The sequence below is a fragment of the Anolis sagrei genome, chromosome 2 (assembly GCF_037176765.1).
Source record: "Anolis sagrei isolate rAnoSag1 chromosome 2, rAnoSag1.mat, whole genome shotgun sequence".
NCBI classification, from domain to species: Eukaryota; Metazoa; Chordata; class Lepidosauria; order Squamata; family Dactyloidae; genus Anolis; species Anolis sagrei.
In genome coordinates, this window is record NC_090022.1 from 220,136,105 (window position 1) to 220,159,820 (window position 23,716).

The 23,716-nt window shown below is 39.2% G+C and overlaps 1 protein-coding gene across 2 annotated transcripts in view; it reads left to right on the forward strand.

Moving 5' to 3' along the window:
- LOC132767385 (histone-arginine methyltransferase CARM1-like) overlaps positions 1-23,716 on the forward strand; it is a 74,460-nt gene that overhangs the window by 11,586 nt on the left and 39,158 nt on the right. For both annotated transcript variants that reach the window (XM_060762269.2, XM_060762270.2), the window contains exons 2-3: positions 16,304-16,429; positions 22,911-23,017. In XM_060762269.2, coding sequence (XP_060618252.2) covers positions 16,304-16,429; positions 22,911-23,017 — 233 coding nt within the window. The remainder of the gene's footprint in view (positions 1-16,303; positions 16,430-22,910; positions 23,018-23,716) is intronic.

Here is a 23,716-nt window from a genome sequence, read left to right on the forward strand (position 1 = left end):
GAATCCTTTGTTGGGAGGTGAGCAGTTGGCCCTGATTGTTTCTTGTCTGGAATTCCCTTGTTTTTTAGTGTTGTTCTTTATTTACTGATACGATTTTAGAGGTTTGTTTAATACTGTTAGCCAGTTTTTGTTCATTTTTCATGGTTTCCTCCTTTCTGTTGAAATTGTCCACATGCTTGTGGATTTCAATGGCTTTTCTCTGTAACCTGTCATGGTAGTTGTTAGAGTGGTCCAGCATTTCTATGTTTTCAAATAATATGCTGTGTCCAGGTTGGTTCATCAGGTGCTCTGCTATGGCTGACTTCTCTGATTGAGTTAGTCTGCAGTGCCTTTCATGTTCCTAGATTCGTGTTTGGACAATGCTGCGTTTGGTGGTCCCTATATAGACTTGTCTATAGCTGCATGGTATACGGTAGACTTCTGCAGAGGTGAGAGGACCCCTCTTGTCCTTTGCTGAACATAGCATTTGTTGCATTTTCTGTAGATAGTTTGTAGGTTGCGTTTCTTCATCAGTTTCCCCATGCGGTCAGTGGAACATGGCCATGCAGCCCAGAAAACTCACAACAACCCAGTTGTTCTGGCCATGAAAGCCTTCAACAATCCATTGAAAGTGGAACAGTTTCTTTCCCACATTTATAAAACTTTACTGTAGGAGAATTATACTGTGATTTTTTTTACAATAATATCTGATATCTGTCCTTGATAAAAGACTTCCTTGTAATAAATACAGTTCAGTGGCAGTATCTTGCAAAACATAGCAGTGTGCTGTTTTCAACATGGTGTTTCATGAATATCCATGAAAAAACGTTCAAGAGTAGCCATGTTGGTCATCCAGCAAAATATAACAAAATCCACAAGCAGCAACATCTTTCTAGAGGCTAGTTCTAAAGCACAAAATGCATCATGCAAGATTCAAAATATCCTTCTAATCTGGTGCAGATGGCTACCATCAGGACATGAAAATGCCAAATGTTTTGCCTGCTCTTCTTTATTTTTGGCTGAATTATTACTTCCATTTATAGTGCCACACACAGAGTTGTTAGCTGAGCTGAGGACTGAATTAAATTCTTCTGGGCAAATGTCCAGCACACTAGCCATTGAACCACATTGGGCTCAGAAAGTATCAAAAGAGAATTCATCTGAGACACCGTCTGTCTTCTGTTTACTCAGCATTAAGTCTGCAGATTATAGATATTAGGAGCAATGGTGTAATCTTGAAGTGTTTTAGAAGAACTGTTTAATGCGTGCATTTTCCTGACTTTTGAGAAGGGGTGGAGAAACAGCTGCTATCTTGTGCTTGTAAGTATTGAGAGCAGGAGGCTCTTCATGACAGCTTGTGTCAGGAAGATAAATATTGATCACAGTGTAAGAGGCCTTCCCTTCCTCTTGAGTTCATCACTTCCTCGAGATATGTTAACATTGCACAAATGAGATCTTTGTTTTAGATGAGACACTAATTTATTTCACAGTAAAGTTCCGAGGACAATAAAAGACATCTGGAGGAAAGAATGAGATTAAAAATAGCTTTCAGTGATGTTCCTTTGCATGCTTTGCATTTCTGTATGTCAAAGTGCACTTTGGGTCCTGATTTAGTGATTACAGATCTAGAGAGGTCCTCCATGTATACAGGCAGTCCCCAAGTTACAAACATGGGGGGTAAGACAACAGGGAGTGAGAAAAATCTACCAATTGGAAAGGAAATTCACTCCAGAAAGAGTTATCATGGGGGAAAAGGTGTCGTGATTCGCTTTGGATTTTGATTTTATTTTCACTTACCTGGTATCTTCACATCCTTTTTGACCCTCCCTTGAAGGGAAGATTCAAGGCCTAGGGCTTTGCAAAGGCTTTGCAAAAGGGCATTTCCTTTTGTTCCTTCTTACCCCCTGTATTTTTCACCTGTGTTGAATTTCCTTGGATTGGCCCGTTTTCCACTTAGGCATAAAAATGAATTGCAGAGATACAGAATGGGGGACGCCTGGCTTGATAGCAGTACATGTGAAAAATATCTTGGTGTCCTTGAGGACAACAAGTTAAACACGAGCCAACAATGTCATACGGCAGATAAAAAGGCTAGTGGGATTTTGGCCTACATAAATAGGAGTATAGTGTCTAGATCCAGGGAAATCATGCTAGGCCTCTATTTTGCCCTGGAATACTGTGTCCATTTCTGGGCACCACCATTGAAAGGACATGTTGACAAGCTAGAATGTGTCCAGATCAAGGATCTAGAGAACAAGCCCTTTGAGGAGTGGCTTAAAGAGCTAGGCATGTTTAGCTTACAGAAGAGAAAGCTGAGAGGAGACATGATGGCTGTGTATAAATATGTGAGGGCAAACCATAGGGAGGAGAGAGCAAGCTTTTTTTCTGCTGCCCCAGAGACTAGGATGCGGAACAATGGCTTCAAACTGCAGGAAAGGAGATTCCACCTGAACATTAGGAAGAACTTCCTGACTGTGAGAGCTGTTCAGCAATGGAACTCTCTGCCCTGGAGTGTGGTGGACGCTCCTTCTTTGGAGGCGTTTAAACAGAGGCAGGATGGCCATCTGTTGGGGGTGCTTTGAAGGCGATTATTCTGCTTCTTGGCAGGGGAATTGGACTGGATGGCCCACGAGATCTCTTCTAATTCAATGATTCTATGATTCTATGATTTGAGGCACCAAAATATGTGTTGGCCAGTGTAATGTGTTGGCCAGTGTAATGAATGAGTGTAATGCCTGATTCATTGGCATACAGTATGATCCCTGAATTGCTTGATGAACGTAATTCATTTGATTAATACCATTGGCTTTCAACATTTTCTGAAACTTAGATATTAATAAGTCTTCTTAAAACACTTTGTACAGATGCCACAGGATCCTTGCTTGCTGCAGGGAAATTTGGGGCATGCATTGCGGTGCATGTACTGAGGCTCACATGGGAACATGTATCAAGGTGCATATTGGTCAGCTCTGTTTGGCCTCACTGTCTCCTGGATGAAATGAGTGTATGTACACTTTTACATTCCTCCTCCAGCATTTCTGTTGCAAGGACACATTTCAGGAGAAAGCCAATAATAGCAGGAAACCGTTTCTCCTGAACACACAGACTTTGCAATAAAGGAACTTAAGATTGTCTGAGGAGGCCCTGCTCTCGGCCCCCCCACCATCGCAGTCTCGTTTGGTGGGAACGAGAGACAGAGCCTTCTTTGTGGTGGCTCCTTTGCTGTGGAACTCCCTCCCTAATGAGATCAATCTGCTTCATCACTCCTGACCTTCCGGAAGAAATTTAAATCCTGGATGTGCGATCAAGTGTTCGCAGAATAGACTGACTTGCTGGCAAAGATAATGTTTTAATGGACTATAATGGACTGTTTTTAGGATGACTACTTAAATCAGCGGACTGTTTTTAACGTATTTTTATACCTTATTATTATAATATGTGTATTTATGCTTGTTTTACTCTGTTGTTGGCACTGTGCCGGTTGATAGCCGCCCTGAGTCCCTCTGCGGAGGTGGAAAAGGACGGGATACAAATGCCCTAAATAAATAAATAAAGCCTGTGAAATACTGGTGTTACAGAGAAAGGTTGGGTTGATTATTTATTTGTTGCATTTCTATACTCCTCACCCCTGGGGAGAATTTTATTATGTGTACAACATAATAAAATTCAATGCCGAACATACATATAAAAGTAATACATAACAACTAAATCAAGAACATATAAATATGAATTTAAACCATTAAAAATGTACAACGACACATCATAACATGAACATAAAACCTATTAAACATTGCAGCAGTCTCATGGTGTGTTCTGTTCAATCATTCCTGCTTGCAACAAACCTGTGGATAGTTTCCTGTAGTAGCTGAACCCAACATCTACTGGCACTCGGGGCCATTTCTCTCCCAATAAACCAAAGAGAAGTATCCAGAGTTCTCTGGCTTGTGGTATGTGGTGTGAGGACAAGCCAGAGTGCCCGCTCCTGTTAGACTTTTGGCTCAAAATGTGGGTGATCATCCCATAGTTTCTACATTTATCTTTATGTTTGAACATGGCCACAGATTGAACTAAGTGTTCCTTTACAAAAGCCTCTCCTTCGAATGCCAAGCCACAAGTAGAAATATTAACATAGCACTTCAGGGACATAAGTAAAACTCAGCCTGTATACTTACTTAATGCAAATTATTCCTGAGTGCACATTTGTTCTGGCTATTTTGAGCCATCCCATAAAAGATATGCATTCTTCAGACACTACAACAAATCAGTTTTTGTACAGGAGCACTTAGTCTTAGCTGTGACCATGGTCAAACATTAAGATGAATGCAACAGTTTCCAACCTGTGCAGTCTCATTATTTAGCTTTAAAAGGAAAAATGTGTTTCTCTATGTGTTTTTGACAGTCTTCTTCAAGTGCCGTTATTATGGTTTAATAAAATATTCCAGAACAACACTGTTGTCCCTCAGCCCAGTGCACTGCGCTCCAGAGCTATGGGCAGAAATGAAATATGGCACTGACAGCACACTCTCTTACTTAGAAAGAAATTCAATTTTTATCATTTGGAAAAGATGTTAAAAAATTACCTAGATCCTCTTTCTTATTTTATGACCCTTTAGAGCTGTTTCATAATGCCAAGCATGAGTTTGCTAGGCTGAACGAACTGCCTGGTAAAGTTTTCCACAGCTCCCTCAGAAATCAAATAAACAGTCTTTCTGGAAGGGTTCCCATCATATGTGAAATGTATTTATATTATAACCTGCAAGCCCACTCCCCTGTATTTTGCAAGATTATCTCAAGGTAGTTTCTCATGTTTTGTCTAACTATTGGAACACAAGAAGAGTATTTTGTGCACTATTAGATTTGTGCACATGTGGAGACCATCTTAATGTTTTCAGGCTGGCCTAAGATTGCAGTGATTTATGCAGATGTGGAGTGTACTGCCAGTAACACACTGCTGGGCTTATCCTTAACCGAGCATGGTATCATTAAAGTCAGTGGGGCGCGTTCAGTGTAACTGAACTGTAACTTTGCGGTATTTCTTTTAGAAACTCCTTTGGAAGAATGTAGAGCCAAATCCCATCAAGGAAGCTGGAAGAATATAGTTTTATACGGTTCTTGATGTTACAGACTGTATTAAAAGGTTAGGAATGTGTGTTTGCAAACTGGTATATTGAGTGAATTAGGAATAAATGAGTTTTTCCCCCTTCGAGTATTTTTCAGGGACAAACACTACTTTAAATGTTTACATCATAAATAGAATTACTGATAAATGTAAAGGCCAATGGTATGCATACTCACACTTTATGTAAAGCTATAGGTTTTCCCCTGACTTTAAGTCCAGTTGTGTCCAACTCTGGGGGTTGGTTTTCATGTCCATTTATAAGCCAAAGAGCCGACATGACTGCATGGAGTGCCGTTACCTTCCTGCTGGAGCAGTACCTATTGATCTACTCACATTTGCATGTTTTCGAACTGCTAGGTTGGCAGAAGCTGGTGCTAACAGCAGGAGCTCACCCTGCTCCTCAGATTCGAACCAGTGACCTTTTGGTCAGCAAGTTCAACAGCTCAGTGGTTTACCCCACTGTGCCACCAGAGGCACATACACTTTATGTAGAACTTCACTAACAATATTATCCTACACATGTTTATTCAGGAGTATTAAAGCTTAAAGAGCTAGTGTCACTGAACCCAGTTGGGATTTTTTTTTAAGTAAACATATACAGTTAACTCCACAGATTCTGCAGTTATGGATCATTCATGGCTAACAAATATTCCACCGCTACCAACCCAATTTCAAAAGCAGACTGATTTTGCCATTTTATATAAGGGCTTCTATTTTACTATTCCATTGCATATAATGTAACATGAGCATCTATGGATTTGGGTATCCACGAAAGGGGAGCGGGGAGATCCTGGAACCAAATTCCAGCTCAAACTGGGCCCGCTGTATGCTTTGGAGATCAAGTTTGAAAATGTATATGAGATTGTTAAATGTTTGTAATTGGAAAATTAGTTAACTAGTACAAATGCTAATAATTTAAATTGCTAAAATGAGTTATTACTAATTAGCTGAATGAAAAAGAGAAAGAAATAGGATGTGGGTGGCTGCTTGAGGGCTTTGTTATCTAGCTGTGTAAACAATTTCCTTCTGATGCCATTCCTTTCCAATACTCACTTTTTTCCTGCTTCTTTGTTTTACTTTTTTCCCCTTTCTCCCCCAAATTTAGCTTTTCTGGTCCACAAGGGACATCTATCTGACCTGGACTCCAGAAAGTTGTCTATCTTCCCCTCCTTCCTCCCTGCTGTCTTTTTAGAGATATCAGGTAGATTAGTTTGCCTAAAATAGGAACATGGGACAAATTTCCTCCAAGACATTCAAAAATGTTTCTTCTTCTGAGATATCTGATCATTCTGTTTGTCTGAAGAGGACCGAGGGAGAGGTACCCCACCTCAACAAATTCTAACCACCTAATTCCCTGTATATTTAGCTTCACAATTAACTGGGGAATCTAAAAAGATGAAATCACTAGAAAAGTGAGAATTAATAAAATAAGTTAATCAATCAGTTAATTGCAATCTCTACATTATTATGCTGGAGGGAAAATCCGACACAAGAGCTGTATCAGTGAAAGGAGCAACATAGTATGGCAATCTGGATGAGAGAATTTTGACTGTATTTTTCAGAAAAGTTTTGGCAGTCTTTGAAAATTATTATGTGCATACCAGCTGTTAGTTTTCCTTCGTAACCACTCCAGATATGCCCTGTTATTCAGCCAAATTTTAGCTTTTTGTTTTATTTTATGAAATGGTTTCATGATATTCTTTTAAAAGTAGAAACCTTTTTAAAAAAAATTAAAGATTTCCTCTTCCCTTTGAATTTTTTCCACTCACCAAAGACCATCAAAAAACACAGTATTTTCTGTTGGTCATGGGGGTTCTGTGTGGGAAGTTTGGCCCAGTTCTCTCGTTGGTGGGGTTCAGAATGCTATTTGATTGTAGGTGAACTATAAATCCCAGTAACCACAACTCCCAACTGTCAAGGTCTATTTTCCCCAAGCTCCACCAGTGTCGTATTTGGGCATATCGAGTATACATGCAAAGTTTGGTCCAGATAATCATTGTTTGATTACACATTGCTCTCTGGATGTAGGTGAACTACAACTCCAAAACTCAAGGTCAATGCCCACCAAACTCCTCCAATATTTTCTGTTGGCCATGGGAGTTCTGTTTGCCAAGTTTGGTTCAATTTCATCATTGGTGGAGTTCAGAATGCTCTTTGGTTGCAGGTTAACTATAAATCCCAGCAACTACAACTCCCAAATTACAAAATCACCCCTGCCCCAAAGCCCACCAGAATTCGAATTTGGGTGTAACGGGATTTTGTGCCAAATGTGGTTCAGTGAATGAAAATACATCCTGCATATCAGATATTTACATTACAATTCATAACAGTAACAAAATTACAGTTATGAAAGTAGCACCGAAAATAATTTTATGGTTGGTGGTCACCACAACATAAGGAACTGTATTAAGGGGTCACAGCAGTATGAAGATTGAGAAACACTGCCCTAAAGTGTAAGGTGAGGACCCGGTAAATGACCTTAGAGAGCCTCATCCAGACCACAGACCTTTGTTTGGGACCCCTTGTTGCGGATTGTTAGTTCATATGGAAGCTACCCAGAAGCCTTCCCAGCTCCAGATCCCAAGTTAAATTACACAGAGTATAAAGGAAAATGTCTTTACTCTGGAGTAGGTAATACATGTAGCTTTATAAAGAAAAAATACAGCAGCCTTGAAAATACATTGTCCATCATTGTCCATTGCAGAAGGAAAAACAAACTTACAAAACAATGCATTAATCTGCTTCCTTCCAGCAAACCTTGCAGCATAGTTCCATCTCTGATTACTTCATTTCACCCACCACTAGCATCAAGAAAACCTTCACCTGATATACATTCACCTTAACTTGATTGCTACATTGTCCATGTGTTCTTCCTCAACACACATATAAGCAAGAGATGATTCTTGTCAAGACTTACAAAATCATATACTGTAACACTCCTCCTTGTGTGTAGAGGAAAACACAATACATAATACAATTACATGGTACACTCAAAAATTCCCAAATCATTCAAAACATTCTGATGTTTCTGTACACTCAGTGGCTTAGTTAGTACATCAGCTAGATTTAGATTTGTATTACAATATACTATATCAATTTCACCATTTTTCACTGCATCCCTTACACAACTGTACTTAATATCTTCATGCTTGCTTCTTTGTTTTACTCTGGCCTGTGTTGCCATTGTGATGCATGTCTGATTATCCTCATATATTGTTGTTGGATCTTCAACAGGTATTTGCAAGTCTTTAAGCAGTTGTTTGATTACACAAATCTCTGTATATGCTAAGCTAAGTGCACCAAACTCAGCCTCACTGGAACTTAAAGCTACATAACTCTGTTTCTTTGACTTCCAGTCAATTACAGCATTAGAAAACTTAACTAAAACCCCTGTTGTCGATTTCCTATCAGTACAGTTGCCAAAATCACTGTCTGTATATACCTGCAAAGATAGTGAATCATCTGGACTTAATGCCAAACAAAAATCTTGTGTTTGCTTTAAATATCTTGCTACCCTCTTAAGTCCATTCCATGCAGCAATGGTTGGGTTGTTTGCATATCTGCTTAGAAAATTTACAGCAAATGCAATGTCTGCTCTGGTGTAATTACATATGTACAATAACTGACCAATAATGCTCTTGTATAAGGCTTTCTCTTCAAATAGTTCAGCATTTTCCACTTCGTTTTGAAAACCTAAAATCATGGGTGATTGAACTCCTTTACACTCTTTCATGTTTAGTTTTTCCAAAATCTGCATTATCTTCCCTTTTTGGCTTAACACAAAACCTTGTTCAGTTTTCATAATTTGTACACCAAGAAAATATTGAATTGGACCAAGGTTTCTTAACTTAAAATGTTTTCCTAACTCTTCTGCAAACTTGTCAATTTCTGCTTGAGTTTCAGCCAAAAATGATACATCATCAACATATACAAACAATACTTGATAATCATGTTGTACATTTCTTACATACACACATGGATCTGCTCTGCTTCTCTGGAAGCCCATTTTGGTCAAAACATCATTCAAACAATCATTCCAGACAAGTCCGGCCTGTTTCAAACCGTATAAGGCGCGATTCAACTTAAAATACGTATTGGTATCTCTGTACTTTGAACCTGGTGGAGGTACAATATATATATTCTCCTTTAGAGTAGCATTCAGATATGCTGTACTTATGTCAAAATGATATACCTTTAAATTCAAACATGCTGCAAGAGTTAAAATCAATCTTACAGAATTAGGACTAACAGTGGGCGAATACACCTCTGTGTAATCAATGTCCCTAATCTGTGTAAACCCTCTAGCAACAAGACGCGCTTTGTACCTTACTTGACCATTAGCATCAATCTTTTGCTTAAAAATCCATTTTGTGTCAATAGGATTACTCCCTCTTGGTAAATCTGCAGGTTCATACACATTTAACCTTTCCATGCTTTTTAGCTCTTCATCTATAGCCTCTAACCATTTTTCTTTCTCTTCTTGTGGCAAACTTTCTATTTCCTCAAAACTTTGAGGCTCATAATTAACTAAACATACTCTTACATTTTGTATTGTGAACCTGTCAGGTTTCTTTCTGGTTCTTTCACTTCTTCTGAGTAAAATTTCCTGACTAGTTCCCTCTTCAGGATCTTCATTCACCTCATCATCCTCATCTGAGGGCCTAGGCCTCTTACATTTTCTAATTATAGGCTTACTTATGAGTTGAGGTGTAGTAGCACTTTCTTGCTTTGTGTTTTGTCTCCCTTGCTCATGAGTTTCCTCTTTTGAAATAGGAAAGAAAACTTCCTGATTAGCATGAATCTTATCCCAATTCTGGCTACAGGAAAAGTTAGCAGATCTTGATATAACAATGTTTCCTTCATTATCTAAAAACCGCCAAGCTTTGGCTCCCTGTGCATAGCCAACCATTGTTAATCTCCTGGCTTTATCTTGGCCTTTCCTTCTCAATGGTTTGGGTATGAACACCCATGCCTGTGTCCCAAAATTCCTTAAATGCCCTAACGGAGGCTTCTTGCCATATAACATAAAATAAGGAGTGTTCTGAATAGGCTCACACCAGAGTCTATTAATTAAATAACATGCAGTCATTACTGCTTCTCCCCATAGATTTTGGGATAATCCAGAATCTTCTAACAAAGAATCTTTCACTGTTTGAACTTTTCTTACTAGTCTTTCTATCTTTCCATTTTCTGCACTTTGATAAGCACATGTGAGTCTGTGCTTTATCCCCTCTTTTTTCAGAAAATTTTCTAAACTATGTGAGGTAAACTCTCCTCCTCTGTCAGTTTGGAGAGCCTTTACTCCTACTCCAAATTGTCTTTTCACATATGCCACCCAATTCTTAATAATCTCAAAAACTTCACTCTTTTGTTTCAACAAAAAACACCAAGAAAAACAAGAATAGTCATCTAATATGCACAGTATATAACAGGCTCCACCCTTACTCGGTTGAAACGGTCCGATTAAATCAGCATGTACTAACTGAAACTTTTCCTCTGAATTTCTTAAACTTTTCTTACTAATTGGGGCTGACTGTGCTTTAGTTTTCTTACATACATTGCAATCTAGAAACTTCGTGCAATTTTTTAATTTTATACCTTCACTAAACTCTGGCATTTTATACAACACTTTGAAACTTGGGTGACCTAATGTTCTATGTAAATCATGAATGCATCCCTGGTGTAATGGAGCATTCTTACTTACTACATTTACATCACTTGTGTTACCTCCTGAAGTTAACACATACAAATCCCCTTGTAATACACCAGTTCCACATAACTTATTCCCTTTCAAAATTCTGACTTTTCCTCCAGAAAAATTAACTTCATAACCTTCCTTATCCAGTTTTCCGACTGATAATAAATTGTACTCAATCTCTGGAACTAAAAATACATTCCTTAATGTTTTACCCAAATGCTTAACATAAACTTCTCCTTGCCCCTGTACTTTGTACTGTTTTCCATCTGCAAGGGTAACATTTGAACATTTAGGATTTACAGGATTACAAATCAAACTTTTGTTGTTCACTATATGCTGTGAACATCCAGAGTCCACATAAAATATGTCTTCATCTGTTGGACTCCCTTGGGACTTCACAATGCTGACATGCGAGGAACTCCTCCTCTGGTTCACCTTCTTCCATCCTTGCTTCTTCTGCTGCTGCTTTGGACAATTCCTCTTTAAATGTTTTGGAGACCCACAATTGAAGCACCTTCTCACCACACAAACTTTCTCTGTCTCCTCCTCGAGTGCAACTCCGGCTGACTGCTTTCCTTGAGAACGCCCTGCTGTGTTTGCAGTCTCCAGACAACGATCCTTTCGCCTTTCCCAATCAGCAAGAAGTCTAGCACAAATATATTGGAGGTTTAATTGTGCTTGTGGCAGTGATTCCAAAGAATTTACTATCCCGTCAAATGAATCATCCAAGGATGACAGGACAATAAAACATTTGTTTGGCTCTGTGAGATGAAAGTCTCTCTCCTCCAATTGCAAAAACAAACTCTGCAATATCTGCAAATGGTCTTTCAGACTTTCATTCTTCTCCAATCTTTTCCTGTAAAGTCGTCTTGCCAGTACAGCCACTGTTGCTGCCGAACTGGAAGCATGTACTTCTCTGAGTCTCACCCAAATTGCGTTGGGAGTTGGCAGGCTGCTTATATGAACCAATTGTTCATCGTCAACTCCTAACATCAGAGTAGACCTTGCTCTTTCCAGAGCTCTCAGCTGCTCTGCTGTAGCTGGCTGCTGCACTGGGTTCTCTGTACATTCCCACAAGGATTCTCTCCTCAAATAACTTTCCATTCTGACTTTCCAAATGGAATAGTTATTGCCATTTAACCTGGCCATAGGGAAAGCAAAATTCATTCCAGTATCCATCTTCTTGCTTTGCCAACAAACAAACAATGCAAAACCAAAAATGTCTTCAAAACTGGAACTGGAGAAAAAAAATATCCAACTGGGCAATCTGGTCAGACTGGGCAAGCTGGGCAGACTGGGCAGACTGGGCCCATAACCTGTTGCGGATTGTTAGTTCATATGGAAGCTACCCAGAAGCCTTCCCAGCTCCAGATCCCAAGTTAAATTACACAGAGTATAAAGGAAAATGTCTTTACTCTGGAGTAGGTAATACATGTAGCTTTATAAAGAAAAAATACAGCAGCCTTGAAAATACATTGTCCATCATTGTCCATTGCAGAAGGAAAAACAAACTTACAAAACAATGCATTAATCTGCTTCCTTCCAGCAAACCTTGCAGCATAGTTCCATCTCTGATTACTTCATTTCACCCACCACTAGCATCAAGAAAACCTTCACCTGATATACATTCACCTTAACTTGATTGCTACATTGTCCATGTGTTCTTCCTCAACACACATATAAGCAAGAGATGATTCTTGTCAAGACTTACAAAATCATATACTGTAACACCCCTGACATAGACAAAGAGTTGGGAAAGTGTGATCTATGGCATGCAGCCTGTGCAGCCCTGATTTGTGTTCTGAGATGTCCCCGAAGCCCCAGATCCCCCCTCCCCAGGATATAAACATTTGGAGAGGGGGCTTTTTGCTCCCCAAGCTCCATGGCATAAAGCTGCAGCAAAACACAGTGCTTTTGCCACCAAATTGCCCATTGGTCATCCCTGCCCTAGGCAGAAATGTTCTATTCTATGTAAAACGCCAGCAAGGAAAAGTAGGATTTGAGGCACAATGTTTTGCAATACAACGTTTTTCCAGCCATGCTTTCAGAGTTAGTTATTTAAAAAAGATACCATGTGTGTCTTGGTCTGGTGCCTTTGCTGAGTCTACTTGAAGTATTTGTTCTCTCTTGTTGACAATGTATACGTGATATTTATTTAGCAGCGATTATGAGTGGTGTAACACAGCTAACATCTTAATAGACAGAATGGAACCTGATTCCTCTTGAAAGTAAAGTGGAGTTATGAGTACAGAAATAGAGATCTTGCAAATAAATCTATATTTCAAGTACACAATCGCTGTCTAGACATACTTTGAGCAAAGGGATAAGGGGTTTTCTTTTAAAATATCATTGACCTGTGAAAGCAAACTGAAGTATAACTTGTTCTTCAAGATTCTTACATAAAGGTTTATAACCAGAAAAGTTCAGTAAAAATGAAAAAGCATTCATCTGAATTTTATTAAAAGGTTTGTGTTGTAACTCTGCTGTTAAGAAATTAAGCATATTATCTTCCAGGTATTTTTGTTCTGTGGCTGAAAAATTGTTTTTTGTGTTAGTGGTAATCTATTAATTGGGTTGTTGTAGGTTTTTCCCGGGCTATATGGCCATGTTCTGGAGGCAATTTTTCTCCTGACGTTTCGCCTGCATCTATGGCAAGCATCCTCAGAGGTAGTGAGGTCTGTTGGAAGTAGGAAAAATGGGTTTATATATCTGTGGAATGACCAGGGTAATGTTTCAGCTGATCACCTTGATTTGCATTCAATGGCCTGGAAGCGCCTGGGGGGAATCTCTTGTTGAGAGTGAATTGATGTGCCTGATTGTTTACTCTCTGTTGTTTTGCTGTTGTAATTTTTGAGTTTTTTAATATTGGTAGCCAGATTTTGTTCATCTTCATCGTTTCCTCCTTTCTGTTGAAATTGTCCACATGCTTGTGGATTTCAATGGCTTCTCTGTGTAGTCTGACGTGTGTAGTCACACTGGGAATGAAGATTCGCAGAGTTAAAGCAATGGTATTCACCATAGCAACCTATGGGTGTGAGAGCTGGACTATAAGGAAGGTTGAGCGAAGGAAGATAGATGCTTTTGAACTGTGGTGCTGGAGGAAAATTTTCAGAGTGTCTTGGATCACAAGAAGATCCAACCAGTCCATACTTCAGGAAATAAAGCCTGACTGCTCATTGGAGGGAAGGATATTAGAGACCAAGATGAAGTATTTTGGCCACATCATGAGAAGACAGGAAAGCTTAGAGAAGACAATTATGCTAGGGAAAATCGAAGGGAAAAGGAAGAGGAGCTGACCAAGGGCAAGATTGATGGATGGTATCCTTGAAGTGACTGGCTTGATTTTGAAGGAGCTGGGGATGGCCACGGCCAACAGGGAGCTCTGGCATGGGCTGGTCCATGCGGTCACGAAGAGTCGGAAGCAATTGAATGAATAAACAACAAGGATGAAAGCAGATTTGCATACTAATGATGGGACTGAAATCCTAAACATGAAATTGGTTTCTGTTTCGTATACACAAGCTTAGAAGTAATTTTATATAACATTCTTAATTATTTTGTGCATGAAACACAATTTGGGTACTTGAACTATTAGAAGGCAAAGGTATCACTATTTCGGCTATTTCTGGATGTTTTTGGATTCAGAAGTATTTCTGAGTTTGGATTTCCAGATTAAGGATGCGCAACCTGTTCCTGGAAAAAGAGATGAATAGCTTCTTCTGTAGTCTGGCAGTAGGTCTCAACATTATTCAATCTTAATTTAACTTAGTTGTAATTTATTTTCATCTGATTCCTTTAGGAGTTAAGCAGGGAGCATGAAAACTGTGCCTTGACCTGTCTTTCATCACTCCTAAAGCACTCTCACAAATTTGTAGCAGGTTTTGAATTTTTCATTTGACAAAAGAAGATTTCAAAGCTGTCACACAGTTTGGGAGCAGCCATACAAAGAATTAGTATCTTAATATGATGCCTTTTTGTACAATAACATCCTTTGTTCTTTCTTTTGTGCTTCTGGTAAATTAGTTGAAAATCAGACAAGTTAATGATATGTTTTACCGTTCAACTGTAACAGCTCTTTCCCTATGAAATAAGAAATTTGGTTTTCATGTGCAAACTAAACACATCTATTCTCATATCTGCCAAAAATATGTAAGCCAAACTATGAGTTATATCTATGGGAATTATCTGATATTCCAGCTTGTGTATTGTTAAAAGTTTGACATAGCATGCTGTCATGTTTTTTTACCCTTGATCAACTTTCAGCATAGCCTCATGTCTATAAATTCATAAAGCATAGCTGAGAAAAAGAACTGTTCTCATCAGGAAACATTCAGTGTAAAAATGCAAATAAAAAGGTTTTTTTTCTATCTGAGAGGGCACCTCTAAGAATTTCTAGGTCCTCCACCCCACACCTACTAGAAGTTGATCACAGAAATTCACTCCAGTGTGATTCTGTGGCTGAGGCTGATCATAGTCACACTGGAGGACCTAGAGATTCAAGGAAATAACATTTCAGTCAAATCCACGAACAGTCAAATCCACAAAAGTCAAACTCACAAATGCAGAGGGCCAACTGTGTATGGTTTGAAGGCAATAAAGCCACTACTACCATATTTCCCCTAAAATAAGACCAGGTCTTATATTAATTTTTGCTCCAAAAGACACATTAGGGCTTATTTGAAGGGGTTGTCTTATTTTTCATGCACAAAAATCAACATTTATTCAAATACATTCATGTTATCTTCTTCTGAAACTTCATCATAATATTTTGGTTGTCTGTGTACTACCGGTAAACACACACACACACACACAAAATTTATAATTAAATAAGTCTGTTGTGTGTTGCAACAGATGTACTACCGGTAAATGCGTCTGTCTAGTTGATGATCTTAACTGGGGCTTATTTTTGGGGTAGAGCTTATATTAGCATCTTGAAAAATAATGCCAGAGCTTATTTTCTGGTTCGATCTTATTTTGGGGTAAGCCTTGGTGTCAAAAACTATATAAAACCAGTTTGAAAATGGATACTTTGAACATTTCTGTGTTGACACTTTAGTGTCAATTGGACACTATAGGCAGTCCTCAAGTTACGAACATCCAAATTACAAACAACTCATAGTTATGAATGGGCCTCTCCCTTTCTTCATTGGTAATGTTACACATTCTCTACTTGAAAAGTCTTGGTGTCAAAAATTATATAAAACCAGGTTAAAAATTGACACTTTGAACATTTTTGTGTTGACACTTTGACATTTGCTTCTATAGTGGCAGCAAGCACAACTGAACATTATAACCAATAGTGTTATGGAGTAGTAGATAAATATCTAAACGCCATACCAATTCAACCACCCAAAGCTGAGTCATGATTTAGTCTTATGTATACAGTACATCACTATGTCTTGTTATGATAATATGTAACTTGATCTATGAAGAACAGGTGGTAAAAATAAAACAGGTTTGTGTCAGTTGAGTTATATATTTACTAGCTTTCTCTTTTTTCTCTGCAGCTGAGGGAGTTTGCGTATTCAAATGCTTCGTTAACAAAGATACGGAATACTGCCGAGTGGGAAAAGACTCTGTTTTAATATCGCTGGGTTACAACAGTGCTTTGCTCCAGTTCAGGTCACTTTCTGGTAAGAGATTGATGGCATTAATGATTATTTTAAAAAATGTTTGACTGTTCTTTCTTTCTGTAACTCTTTTATTTGCTGATTTTGATAATACTTTTCTTCAGTGTTATTATTATTATTATTATTTTGTGAACAGCCATTGCTTTTATATTCAGACATCACAGTCGGAGAGCTAGCTAAATGATGATAGCCCTTCATTGCTGGGCAAATTTTTAACAGCCCTTCTAATAACAAACAGTTGGTGAATAGGGATGTTGAAAAGCCAGCATGATACATCACCCTGCTGTTAGGAACCCCAGAGTACTTTTCATTTTATTTTTCTCGCCATCTGCTGAAATATATATATAAATAAAAATTGTAAGCACTTTTATTGTGTAATAGTCTGGTATATGAAGAGATTTTCAGTAGCTCCATAAAGTTCTGCTGTTCTTAGATTGAACTGTATATATTAGAGCTACAAAACTTTGTTTGCAACTTGTATGTCGGATCTAATTTGTTAGATTGATATATATGAAGCAATATTAAGAAACACAAGGGATAGCCACTTAAAAACTTAAGATTGAAAACATTGACCTATGACTTTCAGATGAGTTATTTGGGTCTTGTGAATGTTTCTAGGTCTCTGTCATGGGAACCCTGCTTCTCCCCCTAAAGGGCTGGGTTTCGTTCCCCCAGAAAGCCCCAAGGAGGATAGTGAGACTGGAGTAGAGGGAGTGGAGGGAGAAACCCTACTCTTTCTCCAGTGGGGGAAGGGAGGGGGGAGGCATGCTTGGCTGAATAGCCAGGCAAGGAAGAAGCCCCTGCGGCACATGGCCAGCTCAGAAAGAGAGGCAGAGACTGCAATTGCATTTATCATGGGGAACCCCACTATTGTGAAGCGAGATGAATTCTGAGAAATGTAGCTTTGGGCAGGTGTTCTCTGGTGTTGCTGACATGGAGGCAATGCAGCATGTGCATTTTAAAAGTCATTTGCCTGTGGCTCCTATATGTGCTTGACAGTACTAGTCAGTTTTTTTTTAATTTTCATGAGACCAGCTCCATGAGAATTACTGTATATATTCATGTAAGTCTAGAAATTTTAGTCAGAAGTTGACCCAAAAATCCTATCCAAGAGTTAATATAAGTAATGTATTTTGACCTTTATCAAAAAGAAATCATCCCCTTCTTTGAGTACTGACAAAATTCAAGTGCTTATTATACTGCCTTACAAGAACCCAAAAGAAGCAATGCTGCTTTGGGCCTTTTTGAATGCCTGGGTGGGGAAATGGTGATTGCAGCTATGAGTGACTGGCACCCTGTGGTGGAAGTGACCCGTTCTCCCCTCGATGGAATAACCAACTTACCCATCTAATCCTTAATTTTTACCCCCAAACCTGACCTTAACTAATGCATGAGGCCAACTTATGCACAAGTATATTCAGGCAGTCCCTGAGTTACAAATATTACACTCATAGTTAAGAACGGGGGTGAGACAAGAGGAAGTGAGAAAAATCTACCCTTCAGAAAGGAAATTCACTTTTAAAAGAGTTATGATAGGAAAAGGGGGGATCTGCTGAAGCTTTCTCATCAATCCTTGTTTCCGCAACAAGTCAGACTTCAAAATTCGCAGGAACAGAAAGTGAAGTGAAATCTTCTGAACAGAGGCACAGACAGCCATTGATGTTGCAATCCCAGGCGACAGCAGGATTGAAGAGAAACAACTGGAAAAGCTGACATGGTATGGGGATTTAAAGATCAGACTGCAAAGACTCTGGCACAAGCCAGTCAAGGTGGTCCCAGTGGTGATTGGCACACTGGGTGCAGTGCCTAAAGACCTTGGACTGCACTTAAACACAATAGGCGCTGACAAAATTACCATCTGCCAGCTGCAAAAGGCCACCTTAATGGGATCTGCACGTATTATTTGCTGCTACATCACACAATCCTAGACACTTGGGAAGTGTCAGACATGTGATCCAATACAACAGCCAGCAGAGTGATCTTGTTTGCTGTGTACGCATCTTGTTGCGTTTCAAATAATAATTATTTTATTTTTGTATCCCACCATCATCTCCCTGAAGGGACTCGGGGCAACTTACATGGGGACAAGCCCGGTCAAACATAGAATTAAAACATAGCACAATAAAACCACATAAAATAACATCATAAGTCAACCCATGAACTGACATTCTCTTCCTCCCCTTTCTGTGACTCGTGAGTATCTGGCTGCACAAAGGAAGGGTGGTATCAGACAAAACAGAAACACATGCTATGCTCAACTTCTGAACAGTCTCCATTGCTCACCTCCAGAAGTCAGGGCTGTCCTCAGCTAAAATACATTAAATAAAATATTAAAAACCCAATGTGGGATGTCTTATGTGTTGGAATTTTTACTTTATGCGGCAGGCAAAATGCAGAAAAACAAAACGAAGGGACGCTGACGCATTTCTTGCATTATCTGATCTTTTGCTGGGCTTGAAAAATTGCTTGCAATTTTTAAGTTTTGAAAAGGCATCTGCAGAGCATCTGTGGTCCTGTATTTTTATTTCCTTAACTCAGAGCTTGGGGGGGAAATCCTTTTTAGAATTACAATTGCAAGAATCACCCAGAATGGTAACCTTGAGAAGTATTTTTTGTGTGTGTTCTGGTTTAGCTAGGAATTACACCACACAGTGTGTGTAGCTTGAGAGTTATGATTTAAATGTTCAAACAGTTTTCTTCTTCTTTCATTATGGTGATAAATGTATGCCTAGCTTGAATTCATGCAGGGGCTGCTATACTCAGTCTTCCTTCTTCAACCATTTAAACAGCAGTAAATCATAGATGGTATTCTTTGCTTCCCGCAGAACATGTATGCGACATCTGAATAGCATCAAGCTTGCCATAAAATTGGCTGTCAGAGAGTCTAGTATATAAAGGTTTCTAAGACTTGTTTTTCTTTTCTTTTTGCCAATAGTGCCCAACTGTTTGGAACAACTCAGGCAATGAATCTGTGGCCACCTGCTATCACCTGATTTGGTTCTCTCCCAACTTCAGAAAACCTGGCCTTAATTTTGATGTTGTTTCCGTGTGCAAACAAGGACCACAATATGTGCCAATGGGGGATCAGACACTACTTTGGGTTTAACATTATATAATTTGTGTTCATGTGTTTGCATAGCAGTTGGCTTTGGGCATGTAAACAGCTAATAACTACATCAAGTGTGTTCAGAATCTGATTTCACATATTGAATCAGAGAAGAACTGCTGGGGGAAAGGATGCTCAATTGCCAAGTGTTACAAGCTGGAGATATGTGTATACTGATTAAAATAACTATGAATTTTAGTGCTATAACTAGTATTTCACTTTGGTACACTTCTATATGTATTCCAAGTTGAGCATCCCTCATGGGAAATAATCCAAAATTATCCAAGTTGGTGACTGAGATAGTTATACTTTTGCTTTCTGATGGTTTGATATGGACAAACTCAGTTCCATGCACAGAATTCCATGTTTAAACATGGGTCCCATCCCAAGATATCCCATTATGTATGTATACGCAAAATCCGAAATACTTCTGGTCCCAGGCATTTCAATAAGCAATATTTGTACATAAGAGATGGACAAAGACTGACACTCCCATCATTTTTAGCTTGGGGGTTATCTTGGACTCATAATTGAGCCTGGAACCCCAGGTTTTGGTGGTAGCCAGGGGAGCATTTGCACAAGTAAAACATGTGCACCAGCTGTACCTGCACCTTGGGAAGTGAGACTTGGCCACGGTAGTCCACATTCTGGTTACATCCTGAATAGACTACTGCAACACACTCTATGTAGGGTTGCCTTTGAAGACTGTTCAGAAGCTCCACATGGTCCAACGGGCGGAAACCAGATTGCTCGCCAGAGTGTACAGGGTGCATAGAACTCCCTTGTTATGTCAGTTTCACTGGCTTCCAGTCTGCTACCGAGCACAATTCAAAGTGCTGGCTTTGGCCTATAAAGCCCTAAACTGTACCGGCTAGCTTACCTGTCTGAACGTATCTCCATCTATGAACCATCTAAGAGATTAAGATAGTCTGGAGAGGCCCTGTGCTCAGTCCCTCCTTCTTCGTAGGCGCGATTCATGGGGACTAGAGACAGGGCCTTCTCAGTGGTGGCCCCTCAGCTGTGGAACTGCCTCCCCAGCAATATTAGATCAGCCTCTTCCCTCCAGAACTTCAGAAAGATAGTGAAAACGTGGCTTTGGGATCAAGCTTTTGGAGAATAATATAGTGAAATAGATGGATTTGTAATTATGTGCAATGACTACTGAAGAGGCCTGGATTATGATTGTGAATAGAGTGGCTTATAATGTTTTTAAATGTTTAAATGTATTTTAAACTTGATTTAAATTTAAATGTTTATTTTAATTGTATATATATATTTAAAACATTGAATTGTAAGCTGTCTTGAGTACCCTTTAGGGTTAAGAAAGACGCAATATAATTATAGTAAATAAATAAATAAACATAGCCATTGGTGAGTTTTTAGTCCTATAATAGCTAGAGGGCCACACAACATGAAAAATCAATTGTGATATATCTCATGGTTTAACCTTCTCCTGGTTTTGTTCCAGTAAATGGAATTCTTGTCTCCTATTCCTCTCCTATCTACTCCATTTTCTTTGTAGTGAAAGTAATTAGGCATCAGTGTTTTAGATATTTTATTATAACTTCATTGCATTGTGTCACTTCTATCCCAAGTTAACTTTATTTTTTCTCATATATGTCTGATAAATCTACTTAGTTTTCATTATGATATAATTGAGTTATGACATGGAAATCATTTGAACTGTTGGATGCAACTATGATTGGTTCCCCTCTGTACCAATACTTTAAATACTATGGGCATTATAAATACTATGGGCATACCAAAAGGGCCCTGATGTTGCAGATATCTGCGCCGTATCAATCCATACTGTTAAGAGACAGCTGGTAAGAAGACGCAAGGGGGGAAATGAAGGGTAGCTTCATGAAACCCTGGGAAAGGGGAATGATGGCAGCTGGGAAAGTAAGGAGAATGTTAAACCGATCTTACATGCTTTCCTATCTTGTTGTCCATCAGGACTATATGCCTCTCTATGACTGTAAGTAAGGCTTCAGAACGGAGAAATAGCAAGCCATATGTGATAAGTCAAGCTTCACTTTCTTGACAGTAATTAATGCCTATTGGTGATTTGAGCCTTCAGTTAGGCTGGCTAAGGATTTTTTTTTTAAACCAGAGTGAGAAGTGACCCTAATGAAGGCAGATTGGATTAATGCTGAGACCTGCTGGTGCTGTCACATTTTTGCACAGAACTTGGAAACAATTGACTAAAGTTTGTGTGTGTGTGTGCCAGGAGTGGCTTGAGAAACTGCAAGTCGCCTCTGGTGTGACTAAAGTAATTTGGGTTGTTGTGAATTTTTTGGGCTGTATGACCATGTTCTGAGAGTGCCTTGGACTGCGAGAAGATCCAACCAGTCCATCCTCCAGGAAATAAAGCCCGGCTGCTCACTGGAGGGAAGGATACTAGAGACAAAGTTGAAGTACTTTGGCCACATCATGAGGAGACAGCAAAGCCTAGAGAAGACAATTATGCTGGGGAAAGTGGAAGGCAAAAGGAAGAGGGGCCGACCAAGGGCAAGATGGATGGATGGCATCCTTGAAGTGACTGGACTGACCTTGAAGGAGCTGGGGGTGGTGACGGCAGACAGGAAGCTCTGGCGTGGACTGGTCCATGAGGTCACGAAGAGTCGGAGACGACTGAACGAATGAAGAACAACAACATGACCATGTTCCAGAAGCATTCTCTCCTGAAGTAATTTGGCTGGTAGAGCACTGGTTGAAGATTTCTGTGATCCAAAAGAGATGGTTTCTGTATAATGCTGCCTCCAATCCATGCTGTTCAAAACCTGGAATCATTATAAAGTGTGAAGTGTTACTTCCAAAATTCCCTAACTAACATAGTCATAAGCCATGCTAGCTGAGGGTTTTCCAAAAGTAGGTTTTCCAGACTCCAGTTATAACTTGGGAGTGTAGTAAACATGTTAGAGAAATATTCGATTTTAAAAGATGTTATCAGTAATTAAGGAATACATATTCTTCACCATTGCTCTCCAAACCATGTAAAAATCAGTGGAATGAATTTATTGGATAACAGAAGGGATGGCATGGGCTAGACTGTTGTTAAGATCTGGGCAAACACATTAAGGAAAAATATATATAATTAATTTAGTAGTAATTCACAGATTTTATTGAGCAAAATTTAACATTGCATTTTGTAAGGAATAAACAAAAAGTCAATGATAATTCAGCTTTCTTCCTTACTATGTTTCTCTTTCACAGTCCAGTGCTGGGGTCGTTTAACTGAATGTAGAAGCAACTGCAGCTGTGGTTGCACATAGCATACACAATTTCTTCTACTCTTGGATTTCCAGCTGTGATAATGCTGCCTGGCTTTCATGCGTCTGCATTTAGCTGCTACGTGCTTTGTCCTTTCTGTTTCAGAATATAGCATGTTTTCCAATGCACTGAAGAACTGCAGGAATCAGACAAACGATTGTTCCTCTTTCAGTCAGAGAACAGAAGAATCCTCTGCAGCTCAGTATTTTCAGGTAGAGGTCCAATATTTGAAAATCCTATTTGCATATGTATTTGTATATTGGAGACCATACCAAGATCAGCAGCACAATTTACATCCCCACCATTGTAACCTCTAAAATAAATAGATCCACTCATTCTCTATAGCAGGTGTCCTCAAACTTTTTAAACAGAGGGCCAGGTCCCAGTTCCTCAAACTGTTGGAGCGCCGGATTATAATTTGGGGGAAAAAATAAATGAATTCTATGCACACTGGACATATCTCATTTGTAGTGGGGAAAACCCCACTTTAAAACAATTCAATAATTAAAATAAAGAACAATTTTAACAATTATAAACTTATTACTATTTCAATGGGAAGTGTGGACCTGCTTTTGGCTGATGAGATAGGGTTGTTGTTGTTGTGTACTTTCAAGTAGTTTTAGACTATCCGGTGAGGGCCGGATAAATGACCTTGGAGGGCCGTATCTGGCCCTCGAGCCTTAATTTGAGGACCCCTGCTTTATAGCAATATCCATCTCTTGGAACACTTTTAAAAGGAGAGAAGAAGAATGATTTGTTTCATGCCCCAAAGTTTCACATTTCACGTATTCACAGTTGAAAGCCCAAACCCATAATTGTCCTTAATTTACTCACAAATATATGCTTTGTTAGATTTTTTCCCCTGCTTTCTCTGAGACAGACTGTATTTAAACACTGTCTTGGGTTCCTGC